The 15,735-nt window shown below is 35.3% G+C and overlaps 3 protein-coding genes across 11 annotated transcripts; all 3 read right to left on the reverse strand.

Annotated features, from left to right (window-relative positions):
• Positions 1-305: 305 nt before the first annotated feature.
• LOC140780634 (uncharacterized) lies at positions 306-4,931 on the reverse strand. Of its 8 annotated transcripts, none has more exons than XM_073126355.1 (8): positions 4,469-4,931; positions 2,548-2,765; positions 2,221-2,305; positions 1,813-1,867; positions 1,243-1,381; positions 1,089-1,175; positions 941-1,002; positions 306-840 (listed from the first exon to the last, which is right to left on the reverse strand). In XM_073126355.1, the coding sequence occupies exons 2-6, from the start codon at positions 2,716-2,718 to the stop codon at positions 1,125-1,127; spliced, it is 501 nt and encodes a 166-aa protein (XP_072982456.1). In that variant the 5' UTR covers positions 2,719-2,765; positions 4,469-4,931; the 3' UTR covers positions 306-840; positions 941-1,002; positions 1,089-1,124. The 8 variants fall into 8 exon arrangements, with proteins under 8 accessions (XP_072982456.1, XP_072982440.1, XP_072982448.1 ...); XM_073126339.1 differs by having other exon boundaries at positions 1,089-1,152; positions 4,469-4,805; XM_073126347.1 differs by having other exon boundaries at positions 941-1,175; positions 4,469-4,930.
• A 458-nt stretch (positions 4,932-5,389) lies between these two features.
• Positions 5,390-7,592, reverse strand: LOC140780395 (uncharacterized 38.1 kDa protein-like). 2 transcript variants are annotated; one of them, XR_012107504.1, is made up of 9 exons: positions 7,312-7,577; positions 7,160-7,215; positions 6,965-7,079; positions 6,766-6,879; positions 6,468-6,655; positions 6,327-6,386; positions 6,047-6,213; positions 5,890-5,958; positions 5,390-5,801 (listed from the first exon to the last, which is right to left on the reverse strand). XR_012107504.1 is itself a non-coding variant. In XM_073125921.1 (9 exons), exons 1-9 carry the CDS (start codon positions 7,465-7,467, stop codon positions 5,703-5,705), a joined length of 1,017 nt encoding a protein of 338 aa, XP_072982022.1. In that variant the 5' UTR covers positions 7,468-7,592; the 3' UTR covers positions 5,390-5,702. The 2 variants fall into 2 exon arrangements, 1 of the variants encoding a protein (XP_072982022.1); XM_073125921.1 differs by having other exon boundaries at positions 6,047-6,206; positions 7,312-7,592.
• A 2,991-nt stretch (positions 7,593-10,583) lies between these two features.
• On the reverse strand, positions 10,584-11,493 carry LOC140801046 (uncharacterized). The gene has a single exon (XM_073156041.1). It carries the CDS (start codon positions 11,389-11,391, stop codon positions 10,954-10,956), a length of 438 nt encoding a protein of 145 aa, XP_073012142.1. The 5' UTR covers positions 11,392-11,493; the 3' UTR covers positions 10,584-10,953.
• Positions 11,494-15,735: the final 4,242 nt, after the last annotated feature.

Below are 15,735 nucleotides of genomic sequence, written 5' to 3' on the forward strand. Positions count from 1 at the left end.
GAGTTTATCTTGAATGCTTGTGCTACTCCAAATAGCTGTTGATGATTAGCATTTTCCATAAGGGATAGGATCATAGGAGTCCATCGAAAGGTGTTGGACTATCGTCAATTTTCTTAAAAGGAAAGGGTTATACCCAATTATATTAAGACTTGAACTATTATTAATTAGGTCATATCCATATTTTAACGGAAGCTTTTACATTGTTTGTATACACAAACAGCCTACCTTTTCTCATACGCCGATGCTGAAAAGGGCCTTTGCAATTTAAGGATGTGCCTGTAGTGCAAGTGCAGGCAAAATGTCAGGACAAGGAACTAAGAATTTTGCATTAGACCCTGTACAAGAGTCAAAGAAATCATCCAACGAATGGAAAAAAAGATACAACAAATAACAAATAAAGTGGGTGTGAAGCCCACTGGCACTGTTTAGTGAGAAAATTTTGGAGACTTTTTTTAGTACTTGCGAAGTTGAGTTCTATAAATATCAATTCCTGTTCACCATCTGTGAATTGCAAGAACTCGTTAGTTCGTATATTACAATTTACAACTAACTTTTGTTATATACTAGAAATTTATTAAGACGTCCAGGGCTTGAATACCAGACAAATGGAGACATGGCCAGCAATTGAGCCCCTTTAAACTAGGCCACAGAACATTAATGTGTCACCTGGAGAGAATAGTGAAGTTGCAAATAGAGGGCATCCTTGTTAAGCAAAACCTAATTGTTGCCTTAGAATAACCATTGCCATCAGTGTGATGGCAGCAAATCCAAGCCACTGCTTTAACATAGCATCATCAAATGATACCATAAGCACACTTTTTAGCATTCCTGCTTGTCCTTCTGCCATATTGGAAATGCAACAACAATTAGCATTATACATAAACATTAGTTAGGCAGTTATTAATGATAATAAATATTAATAAATTGTTTGTGACCATACTGATAAAGTTGTATCAAATATTGCACCACATTGGAAGGTAATGTGTCGTGTTCTGAAAATCTCTGCAAAAATTATCATTTGATTTACTGTTTGTGATTCAGATTCAATTAGGTCAATTGAGAGTCAATGGAAGAGCTTAAATCTTCACATTCTGAGGCTGCACACAAGGCCTTCCACACAGGAATCAATAGTTTGACAGGTGGCTGCAATTTCTGCAGGTTCCAATCAATAAGCTCTTCAGGTCATATTAGAATTGTTCCATTAAGTAAGCTACCGCAGCATTGAAATAGGGTAGGATTTACCATGAAAACTAGCATGAGCTCATCTTCATCACGTAGGATCAAAGCCAAGCTCCAGTAACAAGTAACCGGAGTTACACACTCATTTAGTACTGGTTTTAGAATCTTGCCAATGGGAACAAATCGGCGGTCTATTCTCCCACTAAGAAGAAAATAATCTAATAAGACAATGACAAAAAATTTAAGATGTTGAAGAAGTGAGTATCCAAACATATGCATATACTAATTGTGATAAACAATAAAACAGCTGAAAATCATTCACCACCTATAGTTATTGCAACTGTATGTTCCAGATAACTATATCTTCTCCTAAAACAAATTTTAAGAAAAAAATTGAGATCTAAATGGTAAATTGGTAATTGAACTAGTATACCGAAGATCTCACATTAAACAAGTGTCGGGTCAGAATGGCATGGATAGTACATTCTTGGTTAACCTTAATGCACTTAGTGAAGAAAGAAAAAATGAAGAGAGAGAAAACCAAAACAACTATTGTACCAATTTCAAGTTCCAAAGATCTATTTATTTTGTAGTACGAGAGAGAAAATAAAACATCTATTTATTTTGTAGTACCTCCAAAAATGAGTTTCAAGTTGCACTCCAAATGCCGGCATAATCACCACTGACTCTGCAAAACATTAGTGCAGTTCTCAGATGGGAGAGATATAAGCCATTTTCATCTCCTACATTCTTTACCCATTTCAAACAAGTCTAGAACTTGCTAATCCTCATGCAGCGATTCCAGAACAAATATTTAGAATAAACTGATCTTCTGTAAATTGTAATATAGTGACAAGTGACCCTTGGGTAACATGAGGAAGGTGAATTTAATCATAAGACAGTAACAAAATAGCAGACTATACACAACAATGAACTTGCAAAAATATTTTCGTTTCAAAATATGACTGATTGGCCCAAGAAAATCAAAGTTGCAAGAAAATGCAAGAGCTGAAGAAGAAATATAAATTCCTACTATCTCACCTTTCTTGACAGGCTTGTACTCCAAACATTTTGCAACCAGAATACCTACAAGAATACTCCATATGGAGCTGACACACAAGTGTTCCTGTAGTTTTGAAGTCAGGTAAGAGTTACCATCACATAAGTGATATCCTAAGTTGCAACTTAATTGATGGAAGTTAATAGCCTAATACATTGGCATGTGAGGACTGTTCCTATCTATTATAAGAGAGTAAAATGCTGGTACCCATCAACTTGTATGGTAAATGTAGATTACACATATGCTATATAATATGAAGATTAAAAAGTATTAGAAAAACAACAAAGCACAAAAAAACTGTCAAATACCTTTGCCATTACTGAGCAGTAAATACTTGCAAGAAGAGTAATGGTGCCAACATATGATAAGAGAACCCGCAACCTGTTCTTCCTTACAAAGATTTCGTGAACATCTATTGCTTGAGGAGCTTTCTGGCCAAGATGTCCATAACTGTATCCATTAAGAGATTCTGGACCCATAATATATCTCGATGCCAAAATTCTCTATATTTCAAGTAAATAGTGACCTGCATAGATAAAACGGATGGCAATTCATTGGTCAGACTTTACAAAAGCGCTCCTTAAAAAATTGTGATAATACTTCCAAGTTCCAAAGTAGTAGGTGCTTCAATAAGGGAAAAAAAAAATGTAAACCAATAGTAGTATTGCATTGAATTGAAATGTATAGATGCTGTGAGCTATACATTGTATTATCAAGAGATGTTCTCCCATGCGTCCTGTTAATAGAGTTGTAAACCAGTATAAGACAAAAAAAACCTTAAAAATCTTTGTTCCTGTAGAATTTCTTTAAATTCTTCAAGGTTGATTTAATCCCATTCTTTTCCAATTGCAAGATCTGATCCAAAACACTAAAAAATCTCTCCTTTCAGTGCCTGATGCATCACACCACGAGATTCAACATAAGTTGGCATCTTTAACCAATGTTCTATGCAACTTGAGCCCAGAGTGGTTCTCAAGCATAGCCTACCAATTTCTGTTATCTTGAGCCGTACCAAATAACCAAAAAAAAAACAGTCGAATAGTATTCACCAGAAAAAGAAAAAATTAGTAATCACTATTCACCAGCAGATTAGGCAAACACTAAAAAAACAAGATATCAACACAAAAGAACAGAAACAGATTGTAAACGACAAAAACCAATGTTTTGAAAGGTGGCCGCGGGTGGCAGCCTAGTGCCTAGGCGAAGGGCGGGTGACAAGTTGGTCTAACATTTTTAATATAAAAAATAAATAATAAATAAATAAACATATATAATACATATATAATTAACTAATTACTGTTTTACACTTTTACTTCCTCCACCAGTTAACTCACATTTTGAAAAGTAAAAACTAAAATTACTGCATAGAATAGGAAAACAGTAACTAGTAAGTACTAATTAATTGCTGATTTAAAAACAATAATAACAGTAATCGATAATTACTTGCTGATTATTGACTAGTTTATTCACATTTCAAAATCCTCTAATCAGCAACTATATATTTATTTAGCAGGTAATTAGTAATTCCTCCGATTAATAATGCAAGACAGTAAAACACTGTCAGAGAGCCGGGATTACCATAGCAGATTAAGAGAGCTCGGTAATTAATAATTACTCTAATTAATCCCTTTACCTGCTTACCGTAGCAGATTAAGGGTAATTGAACATTTAAGCTCGGGAAAATTAAATTTTAAAAACAGTAAAAATGAGAAACTGTAACTCTGTAAGAGAGCGGGAGTGAGAGAGACAGAGACAGAGAGAGTGAAAGAGAGTGGGAGAGAGAGGGAGAGAGAGAGAGAGAGAGAGAGAGAGAGAGAGAGTACCGTTGTGGGAGAAACTAAGAGAAGAGAATGGGAAAGAGACCGCCGCAAGCACGCTGCCGCCAGCCGCTCGCGACTTCGCTTCGGGAGAGACTGGTCGGCGCCTTCGCTGCCGCCGGCCGAAGAAGAATTTTTTTTTCTAGGGTTTTGGTGTGAAGAGCGAGCGAGCGAGAAGCGAGAGAGAGCAGATGGGTTTTTCTATATAGGTTAGTTATTAAAACCCGACCCGCTTTACTTCCACCCGCATCAAGAAATGGCAGGCCGCCAAGGCGGATGGCCGCCATTCGCCGGCGCCAAACAGCTTAGCGGGGCGGCCGGTGCACCGCCCCGCCATGCCGGCCGTCATTTCCGCCATTATAAAACAGTGACAGAAACAGAGTGAAAAGAAAAAAAAAGAAGAAACGATTACCTAAGAAAAATATTCTCTTCTCTCGCTCTCCCTCGGAGTGGAAAAATCCATCGACGGTTGACCTTCTCTTTCTCTTCTTTCTCTCCCTCTCTCCCAACGGATCTACCACACCCGTTAACTGACGATTCTTTATAGAGTTCCTCCGAAGGGGCTTTCTCGAGGACGAATCGCTCTTATATTCTGGAGTCGTCGCGCGAGAAATGGGCCAATGGTAGCTCTCGGATAAGGAGATTTATCAAAGAGAAACCAAGGAGAGATATCTACCTTCGAACCCTAGAAGTCCAATTAGGCTTTACGACGCCATTATTAGAGGAAGAAGCCTCGCGCTCGTCGATCACAGCGAGATGTTTTTTTTAAAAAAAAAAAAAAATCTTTTTATGCGGTCGGTGTCGGTCTGTAAACACTGTGGGATATATTCATAACGAGATGTGCGCAGTTTGGACAAAAATCATTTTAACCCTCCAAATTATACACTGAATCTTGCATTCAATCAAAATGAAATATTGCACTTTAGTCTACAAGAACACCAAGATGTACAGAAGATGCACAATAGAACTATATGGATTAAAATTGGATATCATCATTGTAAATAACCTATATTTTCTACATGGTCTTCGTTGTGGCAGATGTCCTTTTTTTTATTTGTTAAGGTCCCCAAAAGTGTTAGAAAATTTTATCTGAATCAAAGACTTGTGTATTGACATAATAGATAAGATGTGACATAATAGATAAGATGTCGATCTACGCTGGCACTTCTCTATTTAGAAGTATAATCTTCGTTGTAAATTATCTATATTTTTCTCGTAACATCTGCAAGATTAGAAGTACATTGATGCACCTGAAACTGAAATAAACAAAAAGTGAACTCCATTATACCTTTACATGCATTCAGTCCCATTGTAATAATCAGCAAATTGCGAGTATGCAATAATGGCATAGTGCAGTCAACTAAGCCTAGTTTTCAGATTAGTTAAATCATTACACAAATGTATTTTTCGTTATACCCATATTTTACAACAGCATTAATGATCCTTTCTTGCAATCTTATGTAGAAAGACGACGACGTTCAATACATTCCAATTGTACATAAACAACAATAGCTTTCAGATATCTCAGCTCATTCTGCATGATAACTTGATTTATTCCTATTGCAGAGAGCTAATCAATTGCCTCATTTTGTACTACTATATAGTATGAACATCTTGGATCGAGTTACCCCTGATCTGCCTTCTGATTAAGCTCCATTGCGTCGATCTTTTCTCCATTCCCATGGCTTCTCAGGGTTCTTCGACGCCCACAGGCCTACTCCAGCGGCACGCGCCTCTTTCTCCCACTACAATATCTCACCATTCCAGCAAATTTTAGCATTGATATGTTTACAGCTTCGTTACGAGTAAAATAGTTACATAGATCATACTCACCGCCGCAAGCTCATGACGCTGATCATATGCAAGATAGTGCCAAGCAAGCCCTTTCTTCAGCATATGTTCCTGTGTGCAGAAGTTTATGGAATCATAAGGCTAGCATTCCACGTAAAATTATGCAAGTCAATTTGTGCAACATTTTGTTCTTTGTTACCTGTACAAAGACTCCATTGCAGTGAATATCTCCTACACTACGGCCATATCTATCATCTCCAAATACATAGACCTTCAAGCACTTTCCTTGTACCAGTCTCACCAACTCCTCCTTGGCCTCCTTCCCATATGGCATTGAGCTTTCCGGTGCATCAATTCCCCTGTGTCCTTCCCATGATCGTAGACAGTATGATCAATAATTGCAAGATCACTACCCACATCTTAATTTTACCTCAAAAAATTTCCTCATTTATAACAAATTCAAGAAAGAAGGTGCATACCTTAGTCTGATACGATATTTTCGCGCAAGGATGTCTTCACCATTTGAGTTGGACAGTACCCTGCAACAGAAGTTAGAGATCAAGCATCTTGAGCATTTTCTGAAGTTGAATTCAGGATAAGGTATATGAGTTGAGCTTAACCTATATCCAGCATTAACTATGATCTTCTGAAGTGCATCAGCCTTCTGATAGTTCCTGACTGCCCTGGCCTTAGCCCTCTCGATCGCCGCCTCGTGTACTTCTAACGGGACTTTCCCAGACTCTTGCGGGCTGGCCGCGTCGACATACACTGTTATTGTATCACCATCTGCAACAGCCTTCGCATCCACCTAAAATTAGTATACAAACAAAGAGTTTGATTAGATTCAACATTTCCTTGGTGTTTACTCTCTCTAACTTCTATCATATGATGTTTATGCTATGATGAGCAGTATCTCACAGGGAGTGTTTGCAGCTCATACTTGACTCCCTCAGGCCTAGATGATGGTGGTGGAATTACTGAGCCTTGTGCAAGAGTTTGTGAGGAAGGAAGACCATAGAAAGCCAAGAGGCCCTAAAGAAGAACACAATTGAGTTTAGTATACAACTACGAATTACATCTAATTGCATTGAGGAATTAAGTTTAAGTTAGCTTCGACCTCCACATCTGCCTTGTGGTGCCTCTTCAGAGTCTGGACTACAAACCTAGCTGCCTCTTCTGGCGTCCTCGGCGGCGGATTAGCCTCCCGCCAAGCTTCTAGCAACTTCTTGTACCTGAAAAAATTTGCAAAGATTCGTTCAAATCTTTCCAAGTAGCATTAAAAGGAGGCGTAGGATTGGAAATAGTGGAGTACCAGTTAGCTTGTGCTTTCTTTGAGGAGACTACATGCTGAGTTAGCCCGTCTGGGACCTTGAATCGATCACACAAAACCAACGAGATCAAGAAATGATGATGATGATGATGATGGTTTTAATGAATAATGCATCATGGGCCTAGCATTATTACCTGAGACGTGGCATCAAAGTGCAGGAGATCTTGCGCGAGGGCCGAGACGCCGACGGTGGCGGCGGTGACGCCGTGGGGGCCCAAGAATTGTGAGTCGTTGGTGGATGTGGGCTTGGAGCAGATCCCACAGAGGAATCGAATAAGGCTGTTTCCCATCTCCTCCTCTTCTTCCGATTAGAATTCGTTTATTCCTCAGAGAAGAAGAGGAAAGGGAAGAGAGAGCGGGGGAGAGAGAGAGGAAAGAATTTTGTGAAGGGAGAGGAGGTGGACGAATCTAGCTCGCTTATCAATGAAGGAAAAGGAACGGGTAAGTCAACGTGAGCTAGATCTGACACATGGAGTAGCTCCATTGGTCAAATATGCGTATGCCTTGTGAGAGAATGCCATATCCTGATATCCAACATATAGGAAAGATCTCATCTAAGTTTGTTCCACTTTTTTTTTTCCTCACTTTATGAGTAACCAATTAAATTTTGGCATCATTACTATAAATTAATGAGTATTTAACCAAAATATGCCTCCTCCCCAAAATATCTAAACAGGTCTATTTTTGACATATCAAAAAATATCCGAAGCTGTATTGCATCTTACCTTTGAAGCTAAAAGTGCTAACAATCTGCTAAACTATAGAATAAATCAGTGGTTTTATATTAAGATTTGATGTGTTTACTATGGTAGTAAGATAAGATCTTTGATTGAATCATGAGCACAGATTAAGCTTTGATAAAAACAATGTTTTGTACATCAGGTGAAGCATCACTCAGCGGCAACAATCCTGGAAACGGACTCGCTCGTGACCGCTAGAATTCTCAGGGGCGAGAACTCTAGTTCATGGCGCATCAGAAACTTGGTCGAGGAGTGTGTGTGTCTCATGCGTGGTATCCGATGTATCCGTGTTAAGCATGTTGGCCGACTAGGTCGCTGCCCAGGGATGTATTGGTTATGGTCGGACTCGAATTGAGCCAAATGGACCAATCCCACCTGAATTATGTAAGCTCTTACTTTTGGACTCCACCCCGGCTCAGCTATGGGTGGGGTAAGCTAATATAGCTCATCGTTTCAAAAATATCAGGTGAAGCATTGAAAATTTCAGCACTTTAGTTGCAGTGTAAAATCTTGTTAATTATTTTTTGTCCGACTCGGTGATAATTGATATGTTCAAAATATACCACTTTAGTTATTAAATCTGAGGGTAAATTATTTTTGTATAAGTTTTTAAGGTGTCCAAGACGCCTAGTTTTGTCAAAAAAAAACTCGAAAGTATATCTTTTTTTTTTCATATACTACAAACCAATTCTCTATTTATTTGATTGGCATCCCCTTGCGCTAGACTATAGGGTGTTCCCTCTCCCTCTAAGGAGATCTCCTCTTTCACCGTGTCGTCGGTGAGGTTTTCCTCACTCCCGTCCCTTAGTCGATGGGCAAGGGGAGAGGAGAACTTCTTTCTATCTTTTTCTCTCTCTCTCTTCTCCTCTATCAACACTGTGCCCATTGCCGCCATTCAACACCATGCCCACTTTTGTCGCTCTTCTTCCTCATTCTCCATCGCCTAAAATCGCTCGTCGCTGTTGCTCCCAATTTCCGCCCCTCATTGCCTTCGCTGCTCCTTTTCTACTCCTCTCTCTTGTTGGATTTGAGCTTGGACGCCATTCTTCCACCAGATTCAAGCCCGTTGCCCCTTTGCTGATTCCCTTGGTGAAATCGAATATGTCCTAAACCCCCTCGTCACTAACACTCACTATCGCCACCGCCACCTCTACCATCATCACTTTTCTTATCCTAGTCGAATCCAAGCTTGGTCGCCACCCTTTCGCTAGATCTCTGCTCAATTTGCTACTGGTGTTGTAATTCCCTCGCTCAGTGTTGTCTTCTATCAGCTAGCCTCACCGTCATATCAGGTGGGAGAGTCCCCTCTGGGTGGCCGAGAGGGTCCTAGAGGGCGTGTGTGGAGACTTGTTCATAGTAGTAATCTGTACTTGGTGATGTCTGAGTTATTTAGATACAAATGTTGTGCTTTTTGGTGATTTCTACCTGTATCTTTTTGTTTTGCTCTACAGTAGTATTACGGTGTTGTTGGTTTTTCCTCCTCCTTAATTTGTGTTCTAAGTAGGTAATTTGTATCCTCCTACTTTTGTGGATTCTTAAAGCCATGTTTTGGATTGCTGGGCTGATGGAACCTACAGTTATTAGGCTAATAATGTTGTACTTGGAATCCTCTAGATTAATTTGTAGTGTAGTTTATTATATACCAAGTATAAAACTCGTGCCAAAGAATCATAACTCTATCTCCATTATTTTTTGTGTATCTGGATTTATCGTTGTAACTTTTGGAAGTTAATGAATCATCTTCAACTATCAGCTTCCCCCCCCCCAAAAAAAATTAGGATCAATTCAATTCCCTCCACAAATTTTCTAAAATGTTTATCCTTGGGTTCTAACTCTCTATACCAAATTAAATTCCTCTTGTTTAATTACTAGAATCCTGTGCAAGCTGATATTTAACATGCTTACATGCATCTTTAGGGATGTTATGGATGACTTCTTGTGAATACTTTATCCAAGAGTCTTATTCAGTTGTTGTTTAATTAACAATTAATATTTGCCATATTATCCTTAGTTGAAATACCCTCACTTGGTCTTCACTTATAATGAGCTCTTTCTAGTATGCAAGTCAAATGCAAATACTTTAATACCCCATTCTAATTTCTAATGTTAATCCTACGGTCAATATAGTCATTTTCTATCGTCTTTTTTTAATATCCAAAACCAGTTTTCCAGTACCCTTTTAATCATGGATTTAGAGACTAAAAAATTATTGAGAATTAGTTCTATATACACGTCCTCCTTTTTAAAACATATCTATTATCTCTGTTTGAATATAAAACAATCATCCAATAATAAGAGATTAAATTTTAATTAGATTCAAGTCTATTCTATCTGATTACAATGATAAGAGACTATGGCAAAACTCTCTCATCAACTCTCATAATATACTTAAAAAGTGATTATTTTTTTAAGAAATAGTATTAAATAAAATCATATCTCTAAATTAATATAAAATAATAAGGTTTTTTTTTAGTTGCTCTCGCTAACTGATATAGCCATATAGGAGATAATTAGTATAAAATCTCCTTTATACTTTTAGGACGACTAGATTTATATTTAATACTAAATACTCACATTAGAACGAGGCGAGTGTACTAATTTGATTTCATACTACTTGCCATTATTTAAGTACAAGCCCATATGATTACAATTAATATTTGCCACCATCTAATATCTATTCTTCTTTAAAAAGTCTCTCTCCTTTAGAAGACCTCGAGCTGATCGATCTCTCTTCTATCAAAGAAAAGACCATCGTTAAAATACAAATAATTCCACAGTCATCACTCACTTCCATAAGTGAGGGGAAAAAAATTTACATCTTTCTTCTAGGTTTAGATCCTCTCAAGCCAAAAAAAAAAAAAATTTGAATACAGTGTCAGATCATAGGACACTTAATTTGAGAGGATCTTAATTTTGATATCTATTAGAAACTAACCAATTTTGATAGTATCAACCCAATGGTTTTCATTAATACTTCCGAGATCTGAATTTGCTCCGATATCAATTGAAAATTTTACTGATTTTGATAGGATCAACTCAAGAGTCTTCATTAATACTCTCGAGATGTGGTCGCCAAACTGTGATCCGGCTACTCTGATGCTGTCGGTGGGTGGGCTTTCTCTCCGACAAGATCTCGACTAAGTAATTATCATCTTCTACTAGCTTACCATTCTTTGAGTGCTTCCTTTTGTGGATATATTTTTTTCTTTTTTCTGACGCTGATGTGACAGGGATAAGAAAATAAATCTGTCCGCGCTTGAGCTCTGATTCAGGAGACACGATCAAGATCCGACGGACGAGGCCTTGCGAGCATGGCTTGCTCAACACGTGGCGAGGATGAGCGGCGAGGATCTCTCCGGCTGAGATTGGACGGCTGTACTCGTCCACGTGGCCGTTCAGGTGTACAACTCGGACCAAGTCGAGTGCACCGCAGGGGAGGACACAAGCAAGGCAACATCTAAGATTGTTACCCATCTCTCTGTCTTTATCTCTCTCTCTCTCTCTCTCTCTCTCTCTCTCTCTCTCTCTCTCTCTCTCTCTCTCTCTCTCTCTCTCTCTCGATCTCTCGATCTCTACTTTGATTCCTTCTCAAAGTATGATTGAGGTGATTTATATAGGAGTTTAGCCATCAAGTAAAATGACGAATGTGCCCTTGAGCATATTATAACGAGTGTTAAAAGGTGGGCTGATGTGTTTCCCAACCTTATCGAAGTACTAATTAAAGGACAGAAGCACTTCTTCCATGTTCAATATATCTTATGATAACATCTCAAGGCTTTAATCCTTCCACTTTGGATTCAGATATAGGGTTAGACAAACTATGTCAATATTAGAGTTAAGAAAAAGATATATTTTACCACCTTGTGAATAGGTCACAATCTAAGGAGTTAATTTTCTTACCATCTTAATTTATATACAATCTTTAGTTTTTTCTTCCAAACTTAGCGGCAGAAATAATATTTTGTTAAAACTGTTAGACTATTGATCAATTTAATTTTTATATGTACAAAATACAAAAGTGATAAAAGTTGAGGTATTAAACAGTTTTTACTATATATGTACATATATATAGTATTTTGTATTAAAATTAATGTCTTATAAGTTAGAACAACAGGAATAACCACCTGAATATAAATTATAATTTCTCCTAGAATTAACTAGATATGAAAATAAACTAATTAAATATTACTTTACTTAATCATTACAAATGCTCTCTTATTTTCATCTCCAGTTTCTAATGTAAGATTAATATTCATGTCAAGTCTCACCAGGCTCTACTAGTCAACACCCATCCTTGATTTCAGGTCAAGAAATCTCATAACAGCCATCTGATTGCCATCAGTCCAGAGATGAGAGACATCTCCCCTAACATCTTGCCTTGATTCAAGGCTAGTTTGTCTCTTCTTTGAAACCATGAAGACTTAACTTTCAGACCATTGAAGTCTAATAATAAGTGTGAATTATATTTATAACTCTTAAGCCTATGGAATTATTGGACATAGATGGTTATATATATGTATATATAAATGAATTGTAACATTACTACTTGTGTTAAGAAAGTTATAAATGTATATAGGTCAATGACATCTAGGTCTAGGTGGAGTAACAACAAAAATATTCATATAGAGTGAGTAATTTTCAGGACTTTGGCTTTATGCAGACATTTTTGGCTATCTCAATAATTTTATTCTCTCTCTATCTATCTACTTATCTATGAAGAACATGGGTTGCAATGGAAAACTAAACCTAATAATTGGTTGTAATCTAATGAGCTAGCTAATAGCTTAGGACAGTGGTTGGGAACATTTAACTACTCTTTTCCAGCATTATTATATGTTTTTTTTTTACACCTATGGAGGATTTGTGCCCTTGCTATGCAGAAATCTAATATGCCTATAACATAGAAAATGTTCATAGATAATTGTGGATGTTCTTGAGCTGATATGGAAGGGTGGTTAGTTTTTATGGCATTTTAATAGATCCAAGATAGGAGACTAGGAGTTATATTTGGGTCAAGTGGTATTAGGTTCCAGTAGGATAGGATTGAGATTAGTAAATAGGTCAAGTTTCAATTAACTAATATAATTACACAGTGTGTTTATTAAACTAGTTACATGACTCATCTATTTAACCCATTTAATAAACATATTAAATAGGTTAGATAAACAGGTTAAATATGTTCAGGATTAAATTGGTTCAAGTATACATAGATTATTCGGATTAAATATATGTATTCAAGTTATTAATTGTTGTATTCATGTCATATTCAAATTATCAGATAATGAATAAGTTGGCGAGTTACAAACTTTTAGAGAAAAGTGAGAAATTAATGATGTCCTAATTAAATAGATATCATTAAGATTCCCATCTGAAAATACTTATATAACATGAACATCTTTAGCTGAGTGAGTATTATCATATTAGAATGGGTTGAGATAATATTATTGTGTCATATGAAAAATTGTCATACTTAATCCAAGACATATTTAAAGTAAGTAGGCAAAATTTATTTATTTATTATTGATTATAGACATAGAGATAATAGGTCGGACAAAGGGTCAAGCCAGGTCAACTAAGAAAATAAACAACAATGAGTAAAATATACGCACATAGTATTCTAATAAAATATTTACTAAATATTAGCCTTAATATCTAGGAGGAATAAAGTAAAACTCAACCACTGAGTTATAACGATAGCATATATGAGCAAAATCTTATATTTAATTAATATTATCGTATTATATTAAAAAATTGTCACACTTAGTTTGAAATATATTTAAATTAAGTGGATAAAATCTATTTATTTTTTATGAGTAAATAAGCTATAGATTGGACAAAAGACTTAGCTATCCCTCTCCAATATATAAGACAGCTAGGTCAACAATCCTAAGAAAATAAATAACAAGTATAAACTATACACATATAGTTCTCCAATAAGAAAATTTACCAAAGACTTAATCACTGAGCTATAATACTAACATAAGTAAGAAAAATATTGTATTTAATTAATATTATTATATTATATGAAAACTTGTCACACACTAAGACATATTTAAATTAAATAATCAAAATTTGTTTATTTTTTATCAATCATAAGCATATAAGCTAAACAAAAGATAGGATTAACTCTCCCCGATATGTAGATTGAACAACTATGTTAATAATTATAAGAAAATAAACTATAACAAGTCTAAACAATGCGCATATAGTGTTCTAATTAAAAATCCACTAAATATCGATCTCAACGGCTATAAGAAATAAAATAAGACTCAATCATTAAGCTATAGTGATATCATAAGTGGGCAAAATCTTATATTTACTTAGTATTATTGTGTTATATAAAAAATATAACACTTTGTTATAAATATATTTAAATTAATTAATAAAAATATATTTAATTTTCACATAAGTTTTAGATTGAACAAAGGGTCGGGCTAGCTCTCTCTGATATATAAGTTGAACAACTAGATCAGCACTCCAAATGAACCACAATAAGTCTAAATTATACACATATATTACTATAATAAAAAAATTACAAATATTAACTTTAATATCTATAAAAATAAAGTAAAACTCAACTATTAAACTATAGTTATGACATAAATAAATAAAATCTTACATTTACTTAATATTATTTTGTAATATGATAAATTCTCATATTTGGTTCGAGATTTAAGTGACAAAAATGATTTATTCCTTATTGATTATGAGCACATAAGCTAGTAAATGATCGAGCTAACCCTCTCCAATATATAGGTTGGACAACTGGGTAAACACTCAAAAGAAAATAATTTACAAACATATTAATGGATTGAGATAATTATTTTTATAAAAAAGTAAAAACTTAATAATGTCCCAATTAAACAAATGTCATTAAAACTTGTATGTTTAACACTTATACAACATGAGCCTCTTTAACTAACTGAGCACTATTATATTAGCATGGGTTGAGCTGATATTATTGTATTATGAAAAATTATTATACTTAATCCAAGAAATATTTGAATTAAGTGAGAAAAATCTATTTATTTTGTATTGATCATGATTATATAAATTATAGGTCGGACAAAAGTTGAACTAGTCATCTCTAATATATATATGTTGGACAACTATGTCAACACTTCTAAAAAAAGATTAATCACAACGATCTAAACTATACGCATATAATGTTATAATAAAAAATTATTAAATATCAACATCAATATCCATAGAGAATAAAGTAAACACGAGTCTCAACCACTAAGCTACAATTGTGGCATAAGTGGACAAAATATTATATTTACTCAATATTATCATATTATATATAAAAAATGTATCACACTTAGTCTAAAATATATTTAAATTAAATTGACAAGATCTTTTTCTTATCAATAATTAGCATATAGGCTATTAGTCGGACAAATTGCCTACCTAGCTCTTTTCAATATATAGGTTGGACAACTAGGTCAACACCCTAAAGAAAATAAACTGCAACAATTAAAAATTTAACAATATCGACATCAATGTCTATAAGAGAATAAAGTAAAATTCAACCACTGAGCTACAATGGTGGCATAAGTGGACAAAATATTATATAAATTTAATATTATCATATTATTAAAAAATTATCACATTTAATTTAAGACATATTTAAATTAATTAGGCAAAAATATTTTTTTATTGATCATGAGCATATAAGCTATAGGCTAGACAAAGGGTTAAGCTAGCCCTCTGTAATATATAGGTTGGACAATTATCCTAAAAAAATAAATCTCCACGAGTCTAAACTATATCTATATATTACTCCAAACTTCAATGCCTATGAGGAATAAAATAAAA

Source organism: Typha latifolia, chromosome 1 (assembly GCF_019914945.1).
Source record: "Typha latifolia isolate L0001 chromosome 1, TyphaL0001v2, whole genome shotgun sequence".
Lineage (NCBI taxonomy): Eukaryota > Viridiplantae > Streptophyta > Magnoliopsida > Poales > Typhaceae > Typha > Typha latifolia.